The sequence below is a fragment of the Canis lupus genome, chromosome 17 (assembly GCF_011100685.1).
Source record: "Canis lupus familiaris isolate Mischka breed German Shepherd chromosome 17, alternate assembly UU_Cfam_GSD_1.0, whole genome shotgun sequence".
Taxonomy (NCBI): Eukaryota; Metazoa; Chordata; class Mammalia; order Carnivora; family Canidae; genus Canis; species Canis lupus.
The window spans coordinates 59,840,869-59,857,786 of record NC_049238.1 but is presented as its reverse complement, the minus strand read 5'-3'; the positions used below and the strand labels follow the sequence as shown (position 1 = coordinate 59,857,786).

Genomic DNA, 16,918 nt, shown 5'->3' with positions numbered 1-16,918 from the left:
TTTTGAACTGGTTTCTTGTTTTTTTGACTGACATTCCTGTTAGTGGTAAATTCAATACTGCAAATCCCACCTGGAGCTCTCTTGGGACATGGCCTACTAGGCCTCCCCATGTAACATATTCCAGCATCCTGAAACCTGCATGTTGAGTAAAGTAGAATCACAGGCTATTAGACCTGAAAGGGAGCTGATGCAGTATCCAGTCCAAGCCAGAGGAGAAAAATGAGGTTCATAGAGGCAGAGAACCTGAGCAAGAATTCACAGCTTATAGAAGTGAGAACCCAGGTCAGAGCTTCTGGTCTATGCTCTGTCCAGAATATCCTAAGCCCTTACCCAGAATAGGTAGACACATTCAGTATGTATATCCCCAAACCACAGGGGCTCCCTTCACCTCTGGAGCAGGGTCAGTCACATACCAAGTGGTATGTCTTACTTAGATCTATGAGTCCAGGTTGTTGGTAGGAGGTCAAGGGAAAGAACTGAAATCGTTCACTTTTTCCTGTCCTGGAAGCAGACCCTTGAGTGTGTGTGTAATAAAAGGAATTGGATAGAGCATTGAAGAAGCCCCTTTTTGAGTCACTGGAGCCAGTGGATAGAAGGGGAAATGTCCAGCTGGTTAGGCCTGTAAATCCCCCTCCACTTCTTCCCCTACTCAGTCTGCTGCCACCAACTGAATGGAGGATGGGAGATCTGCACTGGAAATAAATCATCAGGGCTGTTTCTGTTTCTGGAAAAAGTGGTAGGAATCCGTACAGGAGTCTCACCTCTGGCAGTGCAGGATTAAGAACCTTGTTATTCCTGCTCTCTCTAAAATGGCCAGGTAAACTTGGATTTGAGCACTCGGGATTGGGGAGAGGGTGGTGAGAAAGGGGTCTGGCTGGGAGCAGTGGGGAAGGGGAAGAAGGGAGGTTTTTTGCAGGCAGAGCGAACCCCTGAAATTGCGGAGTCCTGCCATGCTAGGAACGGGGCGCCGGAGAAAGGGGCTGCGGGCTCCCCACCTCCCCTTCTGTCTTCCCACCTGTCTTCCTAACATCGCTATTTTTTCCTTAGTTCCTTTCATCTTTTATTAGGAGCGGGCTGCGAAGGGCGGAGCGCTCTCTCCAGCGGAGTCCGAGACGAGCCCGTAGCCCTTCTCCCTCGCGCCCGGGCTCCGGGCCTCCCCACCCCCGACAATGGTCTCTCCCGGAGCTCGGAGGCGCTGGGGGCGGGCGGAGGCGGGGCGGGAGCGGCGATGGGGGGGCAGGTCTGCATTGCCGCTGCCCCTGGTCCCCGGAGCAGTCGCCGCTGCCGCCGGCCCCGCGCCCGGACCCCCGCCCTCAGCCGGGACTCCCTTCCCCGGGCCCTCGGCCCAGGTGAGACCCCTCTCGGGCTCTGACCCCCGCCCCGCCCGGGGCAGGAGCATCCTTGCCTTGCAGCCATTTTATCCTCCGATGCTTGGCTTGGGGGGGGGGGGGCTGTCCCCGCTTTCGGGGTGAGGGGGCTGGGGGTGGTTTGAATGGGTATTTCTTTCAGTCGCTGTGCTGACCGGAATACATATATGGAGTCGGGGTGTTTTTCCCCACCTTAGCCAAGTCGCTGCAGTCCTCTCGGATACTAACGGGTTGTGGGGCTTTAGGTGGATGGGATTGGGGTAGGGTTCGCTCAAAGCCCAGTGCCCTCCCCACCTTGCGCGCGCGCGCACACACACACACACACACACACACACACACACACACACACACGTGATAAATGACCTTGGTTGGGGCCAGAAAATGGATACTGCTTCAGTCCGCTGGCCGGGACTTGGGGGTGGGGGCGGGGGGGCGGGGGGCCTTGGAGGAAGGGCAGGTGAAGGAGGGAAGGAAGGGATGGGAAGAATGGAGATGCCGGGTAGAGCGATGGTACATGACCAGGGTGAAGCGCGCACGGCGGGGCTTTGGGCAGTTGCTCCCGGGCTGGGGGGAAGGGGTGTTGAGTGATGATGGGCACTAGCCCAGAAGCCGGGCTGAGGGGGGGGGCACTCAGAGAATGGGTTCAGTCAATTCTAGGGGCTCTTCCCTTATGCCAGAGCAGAGGCCAGATGGGGTGCTGGGGCTGTCGCTGCGAACGCGGGCAGGGGCGGTCTCTATGCCTGCGCCCCTGAAGGTCTCTCCCTGCGGCCCTGCCCTATTCCTCTGCCGTGTGCCTTCTCAGCTGACACCTTCATCTTTTTTTCCCCCAGAACTGTGAAGACTCCATCTTCCTAACCCTGGGATAGGATGTAGGGAGGGGAGGTGTGGCCTTGGGCGTCCTGGGTGGGAGCCGAGGCGCAGTCACCCAGCTGTAACAGGGAGGGGTGCTCCAGCATATACCCCCCTTGGCCCCCCCACCGTCTTACCCCCCCAGCCCCGTGGATGTTTTAACTGACTGCTTCTTGATGACCTTGTCACGTGGGCTAAGGAGGGCTGGGGCATTTAAGTGACTCCCAAAGTCAGGGACTTTGATTGGGGGTGGGGGCTTCTGGACCCTCTTCTGTTCAGGCGTAGGCTGAGCGCCTAGCTGAGCGCCTAGGGCAGGCAAGCATTTCCTCCGGAGCCCCCTCCCCCATTCTGCAGAGAATCTCCTGGGCACATCTTTCTAGTCAGGTGGAGCCAGCCAACCTTAAAAGGGCCACGTAACCCTGAATCCTGACTCCTCTAACCTCCACCTCTTCAGGTCCTGTCTCTCTCCCACAGGCTTAGCCATCCTGTGCTGCTTTGGGGTCTAAAAATAGCACCACTTCCTCACCAACTCAAAGAATTTGTCTTCTTTCTCTCCCTTCTGACATCCTGGGCTCATTGGCCCTGGGGGAGCTGGCTGTTGAGCACATCATATCCTGCTGTGGCGCCGTGAGGCCTTCTCTACCCTGCATGTACCTCTCAGGGGTAAACAGTGTTGACAAACACAGGATGTGGCTCCTAGTGGGTCCATCTGTGTCCTTCAGGGTTTGGAGGTGGGGGGAGATCCCAGATGGGAAAGAAAGGAGAGGAAAGCAAATGGCCATGCAGCGAGGGGGTTCCAGTTCCACCGTTCTCTCTTGCACGGGGGATGGTTTGGGCCTTGAACCACAAAGAAAAGAAGGTGACATAGGGGGGTCACTGGTTTTGGTCATCTAGTCTACCCTTCACATCTGGCCCGAGGGGCTAAGGCCCAGCTTGCCGGTGCTTCTCCCTGAGCCCATAGCATTACTTACCCCCTTCTACCAGGGCCCCTATATGCATGTGGGACATTTAATGAAGGCTCTGGATGGGTGGGAGCAGGAGGCAGGATATTTTTAGGGGAATGATCTCTGATCAGAATCTAGTCCTGCTTCTTTTTCTTCTGTGAAGGAAGGGGGATGCTTTCCTTCTATGCTTCCCTCTGGAGGATGTCCTTTTTTAGGGGGGACCCCAGGCCCCCTTCATTCTATACTGGCCTTCTACGCAGTGCGGTATTTGTGGACTCCTTTTTCCTTGACTCTTGGAGAAGGAGCAGAAAGGATTAAGGGGGATTAGGAAGGGAGGCTGTGGAAAAAGGAGGCACAGCTATGGACCTTAGACCCCAATGCTGGCAGAGTATGGATCTGATCAGCCATTTCTGTCCCTGCCCCCACCAGGGAAGGGACCTATGGATGATGTCCTGAACGAAGATGGCAGTAGCCAGACATCATCCCTTCTCCATGGCCTCAGATTCCAGGTCTCCCTTTTTTTGTGTCTCCCCTTGTTTGTCTGGAGTGAGTCAGTGTGGGCCCGTCTGCTGGCATTGATTTAACACAGAGGCCCCCAGAACTCTGTTTGGGGAGGATACAGGGCAACAGCATCCAGGTCTGACCCCCTGCTCTTCCCTTGCTCCTTCTTGCTTCCTTCACATTTTTTTTTTCAATCTAATGGGAAGGAAGAAAACTGATATTTATAGAATATCTACTGTGAGGTTGAGTTCTCCTGGGGACTCAGAAAAATAAAATGATCCCCAGTTTAAGTATAAGGACACTGAGGTTTAGAGAAATTAAAGAATTTGCCCAAGAGCAGCTGGTAAGTAAATGGCAGAGCTGGAATTTCAACTTAGGTCATCGAAGCACCATGTGCTTTGCCCCAAACCAGCTTTCTCTTTGATAGTATCCCTTTTGCTCTTTACCCTAATGAGCACCCAGAGGTGGCTTTTATTCTGGCATTTATGAGGAAGTGGAGAGGATCTCACTATATTATCATCGTCACAAAGAGTAATGACTGATATTTCTTGATCACTTTTTATGTGCCAGGTAGTATGGTAAGGAGCTTATACACATTACGTCATTTAATTCTTACTTTCCCCTCCTTAAAGAAGAGGAAACTGAGGCCCGGATGTTAGGGACATGCTCGAGGTCACTTAATTAGTAAGTGCTGACGCAAGAGGTCAAACCCAAATCTGTCTGACTCTGGAAGCAAATTTTTACCCACTGAGAAGACCTCTCCTTGTGAGGCCTGTAAACTTGGAAACTGAGGGAAAGGGTAGAAGAGACCCACTTCAGCTGCCATCGGTGGACTGAAGTCAACAGTTTGGAGGCCTTGGGCCTCCTATACATTCTCCCTAAGCCCTGTCCCAAGTAAGAAAGCTGGACCAGACTAGAGTGGAGAATTCTGGTTTCTCATATTTCCTGTTTTATTCTTTGCAGGTCAGTGGTTAAGCAAGGGATGTGATCTTGATGTGGGGTAGGGGATCAGGAGAAAGGCTCTAGGTGACCCTGACTCAGGCAAATCTCCTAGGACTGATCTCCAAGGTCAAAGTAAGTGGCCTTATGCCGGATGATCTGCAGTCAGTTGAGGTCATCATCCCTTTTTCCTGAGTGTGGGCTTGAAGCAAGGAGACCACCTGCATCACCTGGCCCCAGTGGGGCTCTGGGTTGACTGGAGCTCTGTATTGGCCTTCTTTGACATCGTAGACTTTACAACCTCCTTTATCCCCCTTTTTATATTTTCTAGATCTCCAGAAGCTTCTAGAAGAGAAGTAGGCGGCCTTTCCTGAGTAGTCCTGGCTCCCCAGCTTAGCCCCCACACCCTGGCTCCCTCTTCCCTTTCTATCCCCTTGCTTCCCCTCTCCTTCCCCCATGTATCCAACTGAAGTGGCCAGAACTCCTCTCCCTCCTCTCCCCTCCTAGACACCTCTATTTTCTCCTGTCCCATGCCTGGAGATACTTGAATGCTCTTCATCTAAGTAACTGGGGGAAAGAGTCTTTCTGACTTCACAAGTCCTTGAGCAAAACCTGAATAAGGAGCAGGGATTCGAGGAGATCTAGTGAAGCAGTCCCAAAGATCCATCATGGAAGAAGGCTTCAGAGACCGGGCAGCTTTCATCCGTGGGGCCAAAGACATTGCCAAGGAAGTCAAGAAGCATGCGGCCAAGAAAGTGGTAAAGGGCCTGGACAGAGTCCAGGATGAATATTCCCGCAGATCCTACTCCCGCTTTGAGGAGGAGGAGGATGATGATGACTTCCCTGCCCCTGCTGATGGCTATTACCATGGGGAAGGGGCCCAGGACGAGGAAGAAGGTGGTGCATCTAGCGATGCCACTGAGGGCCACGATGAGGATGACGAGATCTACGAGGGGGAGTATCAGGGCATCCCCCGGGCAGAGTCTGGGGGCAAAGGCGAGCAGATGGCAGATGGGGCCACCCTGGCTGGAGTGAGGGGAGGCTTGGGCGATGGGGAGGGCCCCCCTGGCGGCCGGGGGGAGGCACAACGGCGGAAAGAACGGGAAGAACTGGCTCAGCAGTATGAAGCCATCCTCCGGGAATGTGGCCACGGCCGCTTCCAGTGGACGCTCTATTTCGTGCTTGGTCTGGCGCTGATGGCTGATGGCGTCGAGGTCTTTGTGGTGGGCTTTGTGCTGCCCAGTGCTGAGAAAGACATGTGCCTGTCAGACTCCAACAAAGGCATGCTGGGTAAGACACAGAGGGTGTGGGGGGCCCCCCAGCCCTATCCAGGCCCCAAACTCTAGAAACACCTCTGCTCCTGAGAACCCCTGTCCATATTGCTGGGCTCCCTAGGACCCTGGTCCCCAGATTTTCCCAGAGAGCTTGGACTTACCCTGCACACTCTCCTCTTGAGATTGGGTCACAGTGAGGTTGTTTGTGCAAGGGCTTGGGGAAGGGCAACTGGGCTGGGACTTGGGTGGCACTTGGATTAGTTCTGCAGGAAGGTGCTATGTGGGATGGGCCCCTGTGGGGTGTTTCATCAGAGACTTCCCTCTTGTCATCTTGCTCCCTTCCCCTGACTGGGGAAACAAGTCAGTATCTAAACTCGCTAGTTTAAATGGGGGGCCAATTTAGGGGGTGGGGAGAGGAGCACGATCACTCCCAGGCCTGCCTTCAACCAGAGAAGCCAGCCACACTTGCTCTTGGCCAGCTGTGGGAGTGTTCAAGGGCCAGTGAGCGCCCTCTCGTGACCCTTCCTCATGTGGACTCTGGGGGAGGAAACCCCCTGGCTCACTCCAGAGGATCCCTCAGTCTTGCTCTGCTCCCAGGTTGCACGGGACCTTGGGCAGATCCCCACTCCTTGGGGCTTGGCTGGAGCCTGGGGATATGCAGAGTCCGGAGGGATGATTTTTAAGACCAGTTCCAACTCTGAATGTAGGAAGGAAATAAGAAACAGGAGAGTTTTAGGACCAGAAGCCCTGGAGCTGAGAGGAGTGAAGGATGGGTCTATGGGGCGAATTTCCTGAGGGAACTGAAGGGATAGAACTGCTTTCCCAGGGATGCAAGAAACCCCTTGCTACTTTGTGGGCCTCAAGGCAGGGAGGGGAGGGGGGTACCTTAGGAGGCTCTGGGGGTCTGGGCCGATCCATTCCTCCTTCCAGGCAAGCCAGAGATGGGGGTGGTGTGTGTGTGTGTGTGTGTGTGTGTGTGTGTATGAGAGAGTCAGAGACAGTGAGTGATAGGTGGGAGCAAGCAAGAGAGAGTGGGAGGGAGAGAAAGAAAGAATTTTGGGTGGGATTTGGGGGCTCCCATATCTGCATTCCTGCCTTTGAACCCCGGGCCTGCAGAGATGGCCTTCTGTCTTTCCTTGCTCTCATTTCTGGGTGGGTCAACTTAGTTATTCTAGAAGTCGCCTGGCTCCTTGATCCTCTCCGCAGCCGCGTCTGGTAACGCATTGCAGGTGCGAGAACCAAAGCGTGTCGGCTCATTGCCCTGCTGCCTCTGTTTCCCCCTCAGGCCTCATAGTCTACCTGGGCATGATGGTGGGTGCCTTCCTCTGGGGAGGTCTGGCTGACCGGCTGGGTCGGAGGCAGTGTCTGCTCATCTCGCTCTCCGTCAACAGCGTCTTCGCCTTTTTCTCATCTTTCGTCCAGGGCTATGGCACTTTCCTCTTCTGCCGCCTCCTTTCCGGGGTTGGGTGAGTGGCCGCTTCCTCTGCGCCCCCAGGCAGCCCTGAGAGGGCTGTGCCCGGGGCGCTGTTCCGTTTCTAGAGCCCAGCACCCAGCACCGTGCCAGGCACAACGGCCGCGCCTCAAATGTGTCTGAGTTGAATGAATGAATCCCTCCCGGCTCCATCAGGCCAGCTTCCCCCGGCCCAGGACCCACTACCGCCTGTCCAAGCACCACCCGTGTCCGGTCCGCTCCTGAGTTCTGCACCCCGCCCCCCAGGTCCATGCTGAGCCCGGCTCCGGGAAGAGAGAGGCCTGGCGGTCTCAGCCTTACCCCCGGGTGCCTGCGAACCCTTGAGTGGTCCCTTTCCCCATTGATGTATTTCCTGCATTGACAACAGACCTGGTTAACGCCCACTGCTGCCAGGACCCTGAAGCCGTGACCGTCAGGCTCCTACACCCCAAGCCTCCCGCATGCATCCTTGCCCTGTCCCCAGCTCTTTACCTGCATCCTTGTCCTGTCCCCAGCTCTTTACCGGCCTGCTCCTGCACACCTGCTCTTGGGCTCCTCTTTGCCCATCTTTTTCCTTTGGGGATCCCCCCCCATTGTCTATAATTATCTTCCCCCTCTGCAACCCCATAGTCATCTTTAAGGTTCAACATGCGTTGCTTCCCTTTCCCTGAGACTTCCCTGCCTGTTTCCCAGGGTCCCGAGGATGGGTACCTACTGGGCTACGGGGCTCTATGTGACAAGAAGTCTCTTGTAAGGTGTGGAAGCTGACAGGTGCTCAGGGAAGCAGAGCACTGGGGCAGGGGATTGGGATCTAATGCTTAATTCTTACCATCCCTCCAGGATCGGAGGGTCCATCCCCATTGTCTTCTCCTATTTCTCTGAGTTTCTGGCTCAGGAGAAACGTGGGGAGCATTTGAGCTGGCTCTGCATGTTCTGGATGATTGGCGGAGTGTATGCTGCGGCCATGGCTTGGGCCATTATCCCGCACTACGGTGAGCAGCCCCCAGGGAAGGCACCCCAGACTCTCCCTTGCGGCAGGAGCCCCCCGCCTCCCACCCCTCTGCTGATGCTGACTGTTCCTGCCAGGGTGGAGCTTTCAGATGGGGTCTGCTTACCAGTTCCACAGCTGGAGGGTTTTCGTCCTCGTCTGTGCCTTCCCTTCTGTGTTTGCCATCGGGGCTCTGACCACACAGCCTGAGAGCCCCCGCTTCTTCCTGGAGGTGAATAGGGCTGGGGCTGGGGAGGGGCGGGGGGAGGCAGAAGGTTCTGTGTTCACACACTCATGGTGAGTTTGGTTTATGGGACCCTCACAGGGGCCGTACTTATGGGGACTTGATCTTGCTTCCTTTGTCTTGTGTCTCCAGAGGGGCTCTGCACCTGGAGAAACCAGGGTGCCTGCTCAACCCGGGGTGGCTTAAGATTCTGCAGGGAGGGGCCCTGGCCCTGGCTTCATAGCTTAAGAGAAGTTCCCACCCTCTACTTCTTCCCCCTCCAAGTAGATGTTGGTCCGGCAGAGTCAGGATGCTGCTTCTCTTCTGCCGACCGATCTACTTGCCCCTCATCACCAATTCCCTTGTTTTTGATTTTCTTTTTCCATTGTACCAGGGGATCCCTGGGACCTGTAGTTATATCTGTCTCCCGGACTCACCCTACTCTCGCCCAAGTCTGATTATATTTTGCTGTTTCCTTCCTTGGGGCTCTTTCAGAGTGGGTGATGTACGTGCCTGTAGGTCAGAGGTAGGGGTGGGAGCCGTTTGGTATTCTGTGACTACAGAAGCCCCCCGGGGGGGCGGGTCTATTACCCTGGGCTGGGGGGAGCTAACCTGGATGTGGGAACTGTGTCTGTGGCTCTAGAATGGGAAGCATGATGAGGCCTGGATGGTGCTGAAGCAGGTTCATGACACCAACATGCGAGCCAAGGGGCATCCTGAGCGAGTCTTCTCGGTGAGCCGGAGCCCTCCCTTTGATCCTCCAAGGCCCTCCAGCTCCAGCCAGCCCCTCTCTGGATACCACCCCTGCCTTCCCTAGACATCTCCCACCACCCTCTCCTTCACTGTTGTCTCTCAGGGTATCCTATCACATCTACCCCCTGTCTGCATTTTGCTACTACAGGAGAAACTGAGGCTCCTGAATGGGGGCGTTAGGAAATACAGACTACTTGACTGCTAACCTCTTCTCTTGACCCCAGGTAACCCACATTAAGACGATTCATCAGGAGGATGAGCTGATTGAGATCCAGTCAGATACGGGGACTTGGTATCAGCGCTGGGGGGTCCGGGCCTTGAGCCTGGGTGGCCAGGTAATGAGGGATAGTGTGGTGAAGAGGGAAAAGGGAGTGGAGAGGTGGAGACAAAGGCAGGGCTAGACCTGTGTGTGGGGCGGTGATGGGGGAACTGAGGGAAAGGGTTAGGGAAGCAGAGGGGGGATCTGGGGGTGCGAGGAGTTAGTGCAGCCACTCTGACTTTGCTCCATTCCACCTAGGTTTGGGGAAATTTCCTCTCATGTTTTGGTCCAGAATATCGACGCATCACTCTGATGATGATGGGTGTGTGGTTCACCATGTCCTTCAGGTGAGGAGGTGTGTGGGGGTGGTGGGAATTGAAGTCCTGAGGATGGCTGGGGATGGGCTGAGGATGGGCTGGGGGTGGGCTGGGGGTGGGCTGGGGGTGGGGATTAGGCCGAGGGCAGAGCAAATGCCTGGGAGATAAGCCCCCCAGACCTAGCAGTCGGTGCAGGGAGGAGTGCTGAGAGATGAGGCGGGAGAGGTGAGCAAGGTCCTGACCCTCCGTCCCCTCATTTCTGGACCCCCTGGTCCTAATCCTGAGCCTTGTCTGACTCCATCATCCTTGACTCTTCAGCTACTATGGCCTGACTGTCTGGTTTCCTGACATGATCCGCCATCTCCAGGCGGTGGACTACGAAGCCCGAACCAAATTATTCTCTGGGGAGCGCGTAGAGCATGTGACCTTTAATTTCACCCTGGAAAATCAGATCCATCGAGGGGGACAGTACTTCAATGACAAGTATGTGGGGACTTTTCCATATCACTTCTTCCCTGCCCTTTATATCCCTTGTTTCTTTCAGTTGCCTGGGAGTTCAGAGACAGGGTGTGTGGGGGTAAATGCCTGTGGTTTCTCAATTCCAAAGGAATGAGCCTTGAAGGAGGGTATGAGGACAGGGGAAAGCATGTCTCCTCATCCTGGCCTTACAGGTTCATTGGGCTACGTCTGAAGTCAGTGTCCTTTGAGGATTCCCTATTTGAGGAGTGTTATTTTGAGGATGTCACATCGAGCAACACGTTTTTCCGCAACTGCACGTTCATCAACACTGTGTTCTATAACACTGGTAAGGTGGTGTAGCTGCTGGCTGTCGGACTGAAGGTTTGGATGGATCTTGAAGAGGGAAGAGGGAGCTCTTCTCATTCCCTAGCTCAGGGTTCATGAGCTGAGCTCTTGGGAGCCCCAGAGGAAGGTGGTATGGGTGCCTATTAGCTACCACTAAGAATTCCAAAAACTGAATAGAAATAGACCATTTTTTTGTAAGATTTTTAAGAATATCTGGCAAAAACATCAAATTCCTTTGCCTTTGAGCTGGAATTAAAGCAATTCTGTGGTGTTATTAATGCTCTTTGAAGAGGGCAAAATTCATTCAAACAGGGTCTTCAGGGAAAAAAACCAACAATAAAAGGGATATTTGGTGCATAAAAGGCTGAGAATCATTGCATTAGTCCACTGTTTGGTTGTTGTTGTTGTTTTTTAAGATATATTTATTGGGGGGGGGGGCAGGGCGGGGAGGGTCAGAGGGAGTGGAAGAGAAAGAATCTCAATTAGACTTCCTGCTAAGTGGGGAGCCCCATGTAGGGCTTGATCCCATGACCCTGAGATCACCACATGAGCTGAAATCAAGAGGCAGCCGCTTAACCAACTGAACCACTCAGGCGTCCTCATATTAGTCCAGTTTTTAAAACAGTGATTCTCAAACTATATGCCCATGAAGTGCTGCTTCATCAGCTAGACTAAGGATCCTGCCTCTAATGGAATACTGGGTGAGTTTTTCCTACCTTACAGGGAAAAATAATGGAAAGGACTTTTATTATTTTATTTTACTTTATTTTTTAAGATTTTATTTATTCATTCATGAGAGACACACAGAGAGAGGCAGAGACAAAGGCAGGCTGTCTGTGGGGAGCCTGATATGGGACTCAATTCCAGGATCCTGGGATCATGACTTGAGCCAAAGGCAGACGCTCAATCACTGAGCCACCCAGGCACCCTGGAAAGGACTTTTAATGATTTTTAATATTTGGCTCAGTAAATTTTCCTAATCCCATGGCACTGCTACTGTTTATAGTCAGCTCGGGCAGACGAAAAGAAGCCAAGATTATTAATGAGAAAACTTGGAAACAGCCAGTCTCACCGGTCATGAGACTGTGGTCATTTCTTACTGTAAGGGTTTCTAGTTCTATGGTGCTATCATTTGATGTTTTGTGATGATGGCCCTGAGCAATTTAGAGCGCCCCTCCTCCCCCAACTGACCCCACTAAGGCAGCGCCCTGAGCCAGAAGCAGTGGTGGCGTCCCTCTCGCATGACTGCCTGCCTGTCTTGGTCTTTGCCCCCAGATCTGTTTGAGTACAAGTTTGTGAACAGCCGTCTGGTGAACAGCACGTTCCTGCACAACAAAGAGGGCTGCCCGTTAGATGTGACGGGGACTGGGGAAGGCGCCTACATGGTGTACTTTGTCAGTTTCTTGGGGACGCTGGCTGTACTTCCTGGGAATATTGTGTCTGCCCTGCTCATGGACAAGATTGGCAGGCTCCGCATGCTTGGTAAGGGGGTAGAACTGATTCGGGGGCTGGGGAGCAAGGCGAGGCTGTCAACACGCTTCTAACCTTATTCTGAAGGAAGAGCTTAGCCAGAGTAGGTTCTCTCTCTCTCTTCTGTTTAGGTCTTGGCTGGGTGGGGCCTGGCATGGAAGCTTCTCTAAGGGTAGAGCAGGTAGGCAGAATAGCAAGCACACGGGCTTTGAGGTTCCGGGTTTTGAATCTCAGCTTCACCACCTACCTTGGGCAAAATGGGAGTGATGACAGTACCTGCCTCACTGGGCTGATATGTTAGATCGATGCATGTAAAGCATCAGGCTCCTTGGCCTGTAGCTGTTATTGAAGAGATAGTTGTAACTGATACTATGAATAAAACGATAATTTAAGGGAGATTGAGGATGAGTGTAGAACCTCCCTTTTGAGTACTTTTGGAAAAAGTCTCATCCTGGGCTACCCTCAAATCTAGTTGATGGCATGGGGTGGGTTGTGGGTGGGCATCACCGTGGCCAGGTTCATGCAGCTCCCTCCTTTCCTGGTTCCAGCTGGCTCCAGCGTGATGTCCTGTGTCTCCTGCTTCTTCCTGTCTTTTGGGAACAGCGAGTCAGCCATGATCGCTCTGCTCTGCCTTTTTGGGGGGGTCAGCATTGCATCCTGGAACGCGCTGGACGTGTTGACCGTTGAACTCTACCCCTCGGACAAGAGGTAGTTGGAGTGTCATGGGAGCAGGGTAGCTGCGTTTAGGGCCTACAGGGCAGGGGGGAGGTGGGGTAAGGAGGTGGGAAATCATCTTGAGGGTTAAAAGTGCACGCATTCCCCTTGAGTTTCTCCTCTAAGGGCTGGTGACTTTTGTATTTGCTCCTTGAAGTCTTAACCATTAATCTAATTTTTTGGTCTTCTTTTCCCCTTGTCTCCCAATCTATATTCCCTGATCTTTCTCTCCTTCCTCTCCTTTGTGGATACTGCCTGCCATCTTTCCTCCACTTTCTCACCCACTCACCCATCCCCCACGCTTCCTCCTCATCTCCTTTTCGTGCTGCCCTGGGGGACCTCTGAGCAGGACCACAGCCTTTGGCTTCCTGAATGCCCTCTGTAAGCTGGCAGCTGTGCTGGGGATCAGCATCTTCACATCCTTTGTGGGGATCACCAAGGCTGCCCCCATCCTGTTCGCCTCAGCTGCCCTTGCCCTTGGTAGTTCTCTGGCCCTGAAGTTGCCTGAGACCCGGGGGCAGGTGCTGCAGTGAGAGGGCCGCAGGGGTTCAGAGGATGGCAGGCACACTGTGAGAGCAATGGCTCCTCCTTCACCCTCCCTGCCCTGCCATCCTGGGCCCGGGACCCTCGATCCCCATTCCCCTGTGTTCTGTGTCTAGGCTGTGTGTGTGCGCGCGTGTCTGCATGTGTGTGACCCCATAGGCAGGAGCTCCAGGGAAGGCTTCTTCATCCTAGTTGTGGGATGCAGTTCTACTCCCCATCTCCTACCCCCACTGACTTTGCACAAGAGAAAGCTTGGCCTTACCCTTCTTCCCAGTGTTAGCTAGGGGCCTAGCTCCTCCTGGCTCTAGGAGCTCCAAAACAGGCCTCCTGCCCTTCCCCTCATCCCTCTGCCTAGGCCCTTGTGAAACCGCAGGCATGTGGTTATGCTGGGGGCTGGGGCTCGGTGGCGTCTAGGGACCAAAAGAACTTCTTAGAGTTGGAAGGGCCTTAGGTGCCCTCTCACATCTGTTGGATGCAGGGGGAGTAGCAATAAACCTCAGCCCCCTGGCCTCCACTCTCCCCTCAATCTGGGCTATAGGTAAGAAGCCTGAATTTTATGAAATTAGTTTTCTAATTCTTATTTATTTATATATTAAGTTCTGAGGCAGCTCTGCAGGACTGTGTGTGTGGATGCATGTGTAACACTTATGTGTGTGTATGTGCCATGGGGTGGGGTGTCACTATGCTGTCCTCAGATACCAGCCACAGGTCATCTCAGTCGACACACACACTGCCCTGCCTCCCATAGCCCCTCCCTTGATCTTGTTTCTGTGCCAGGCCTGGGAGGGAGGAGCCCTAGGCCAGGTGAGGATGAGTCCCACAGTCTAGACAGACCTGACCACACATGACAAGGTCCATCTCCTCTCCTCCTCTCAAGAAGCACAGGCCTCTGGAGTGAGAGGCTCCACCCACTATAGCACAGACAGGGACAGCACAGCTGCCCTCCCACCCTTGGTCTGTACCCCCACAGGCAGAGCAGCAGGGGAGGGAGAGAAATCAGGCCTACCCCCACAGGCAGAGCAGCAGGGGAGGGAGAGAAATCAGGCCTAAGGTCAAACCAGCAGATTAAAAAGCACAAGGGGCAGAATGTAGGGGCCCTCCCAGCAACTCCTCTGAAGTGGGAAGAGGTTGGGCAATAAGCCAGGGACCCCTCATGCGGGATCAGAAGCCTCAGTTTCCCCATCTCACCCTTCTACGTGAGAGGCCCCTGTAGTTAAGCTGCCCTTGCCTCACCCCACTGTGTGGCTGCTTTCTTTGGTGCCCTCCTGCTCCCCACCCCACCCCCCCACCGTAGCTGTGATATGTTGTAGTTTTTAGCTGTTTGTAAAATGTTAAAAAAAAAAAATGAAAAAAAAAGTGAAAACAACAATAAAAAAAGAAAATCCAAATTCACCCTCCTCATGCTTCATCTGGCGCCCCCACCCTATGGTCACTCCTCCCATTTTGTAACACTGAAGGGGGGGCGCTGTTTAACTCTTCGGTATCTGTGCTCAAAGGATTGCCTTCTCCAGTGTCCAGTGTATGAGTGTGTACCCCCTTTCCTCACCCTTCATTTGCTGGACGCAACCTTCTCCCCTGTGCCCCCGCCCCCCCAGAGGGACCCATCCATCTCTCCTGCTCTCCTGGGGAACCCCCCTAAGCCCAACTCTGTTGATGTGAAAAATGAAATGAAAAATATTGATGAAAAATAAAAAGGAAATAAATCCTTAAAATCCAAGATGGCTATGCCTGCTTCTTTGCCTCTCCATCTACATCCAACTCTGTTCTGCCTGCTGGGAGAGGAAGACAGTGAGATGGAAATATTATTCCTCTTTCCCCAAACTGAAAGCCAGAATAATATGATGCACCACATTTCTTTCAATTGGCCTCTCTATCCTGACTTTTTTCCTGACCTTTATCCTGACCTCCTCATCTCCCAAATTTGAAAAGTTGGGGTAATGTCCTACAACTCACTAGCAAAAAAAACTGGTAACTGATTTAAAAAGGGAGCTAAAGACTTGAATAGACATTTCTCCAAAAAGACAACGTACAAATAGCCAACAAGTCTATATAAAAAACGCTCAATAGCACTAACCATCAGAGAAAACACAAGTCAAAACCACAATGAGACATCTCTTCACATCTATCCATCAGGATGGCTTTTACCAAAAAACCACACACCCCTCAAATCCAAGCCAAATAAAAGACAATGGTGTTGGTGGAGACGTAGAGAGGTTGGAACACTTGCACATTGTTGGTGGGAATGCAGAATGGTGCAGCTGCTATGTAGAAGAGTATGGAGGTTCCTCAAAAAAAAAAAAAAAAAAAAAATAGAATTATGTGATCCAGCAATCTCACTTCTGGATATTTATCAAAAGAATTGAAATGAGGATTGGCAACATTAGCACTCCCATGTTCACTGCAGCACTACTGGAAATAGCTAATGTGGAAACAACCTAAATGTCCATTGGCAGATGAGCTGGTAATAGAATGCTAGTCAGCTTTTAGAAAAGATGGAAATTCTGCAATATGTGATGACATGGATGAACCATGAGGACATTAAGTTAAAAAAGCTGGGTACAGAAACACAAAGACCAAATGAATGATTCCACTAGTTATCAAAGATAGTCAAATTCATAGAATCAGAGTAGAATAATGGTTGCCAGGGGCAGGGAAGAAAAAGAAATGGGGATTTGATTATTAAATCAAAGGGCATAAACTATCATTTAAGCAAGGTGAATAAGCCCTAGAGATATGTATGACTTTTTACCCATAGTCAATTATAATGTGTTGTGCCCTTAAAAATTTAAGGGGCGCCTCGGTGGCTCAGTCAGCTAAGTATCTGCTTTCAGCATAGGTCATGATCTCGAGGTCCTGATATTGAGCTCTAGAGTCAGGCTCCCTGCTCAACAAGGAGTCTGCTTGTCCCTCTCCCTCTGCCCACTCCGGACTCATGTGCATGTGCACAGCCTCTCAAAAACATAAGTAAAATCAAATACATAAGTAAAATCTTTAAAAACAAATTTGGAAGTGTTTCTTGAGATTAGAGCCAGTTTTCCTCCAAATCCTCTCATGTGTCTTTTAAATATATGGATTCCAGATTCCATTCTTGTGGAATCGGAATTTTTTTTTTTTGGGGGGGGGATAGAGTGGAATTCTAGAATCCACTTTGAAACAAGCTTCCATAGGAATTCTTATCTGTGAGATCTGGAAACCGCTGCCTAGGGATTATACTGGACTCCCCCTCATTCACAGTTAGTTCTAACCAAGCCATTTTCTGACTTTTTATGGTAGCTTTCAATTTCCATTCCTACAGCTGACTTTGAAGTCAGGGTCCCATCTTCACTCTTGATCTCTGTGCCTCCAATCTTCTATGCCAACTCACACATCACTGCCTGATCCATCTGCCCCAAAATGCTCTTTGGTATGCCCTTCCGCAAAACTCTTCAATGACTTCCTCTTGTCCAACCAGATGCAGTCTCAACTATAGCTCAAAATGATCAAGATATATGTTCAACTTTTTTTTTTAAGTATCTAGATTCTA

General features: G+C 52.3%; 1 protein-coding gene across 3 annotated transcripts; it reads left to right on the top strand.

Annotated features, from left to right (window-relative positions):
• Positions 1-681: 681 nt before the first annotated feature.
• Positions 682-14,783, top strand: SV2A (synaptic vesicle glycoprotein 2A). 3 transcript variants are annotated; one of them, XM_038562080.1, is made up of 13 exons: positions 682-817; positions 4,932-5,890; positions 7,160-7,340; positions 8,165-8,316; positions 8,411-8,544; positions 9,179-9,268; positions 9,513-9,623; positions 9,806-9,894; positions 10,183-10,347; positions 10,536-10,669; positions 11,944-12,150; positions 12,687-12,846; positions 13,202-14,783. In XM_038562080.1, the coding sequence occupies exons 2-13, from the start codon at positions 5,269-5,271 to the stop codon at positions 13,383-13,385; spliced, it is 2,229 nt and encodes a 742-aa protein (XP_038418008.1). In that variant the 5' UTR covers positions 682-817; positions 4,932-5,268; the 3' UTR covers positions 13,386-14,783. The 3 variants fall into 3 exon arrangements, with proteins under 3 accessions (XP_038418008.1, XP_038418007.1, XP_038418009.1); XM_038562079.1 differs by lacking the exon at positions 682-817 and adding an exon at positions 1,226-1,349; XM_038562081.1 differs by lacking the exon at positions 682-817 and adding an exon at positions 4,648-4,735.
• The last annotated feature ends 2,135 nt before the right edge of the window (positions 14,784-16,918 follow it).

Excerpts from the sequence above, each read along its gene's own strand:
- SV2A (XM_038562080.1), top strand. The coding sequence starts at position 5,269 with ATGGAAGAAGGCTTCAGAGACCGGGCAGCTTTCATCCGTGGGGCCAAA. Across the intron at positions 8,317-8,410 it reads GGCCATTATCCCGCACTACG|GGTGGAGCTTTCAGATGGGG; the intron begins GTGAGCAGCCCC and ends TGTTCCTGCCAG. Across the intron at positions 12,847-13,201 it reads CTCTACCCCTCGGACAAGAG|GACCACAGCCTTTGGCTTCC; the intron begins GTAGTTGGAGTG and ends ACCTCTGAGCAG.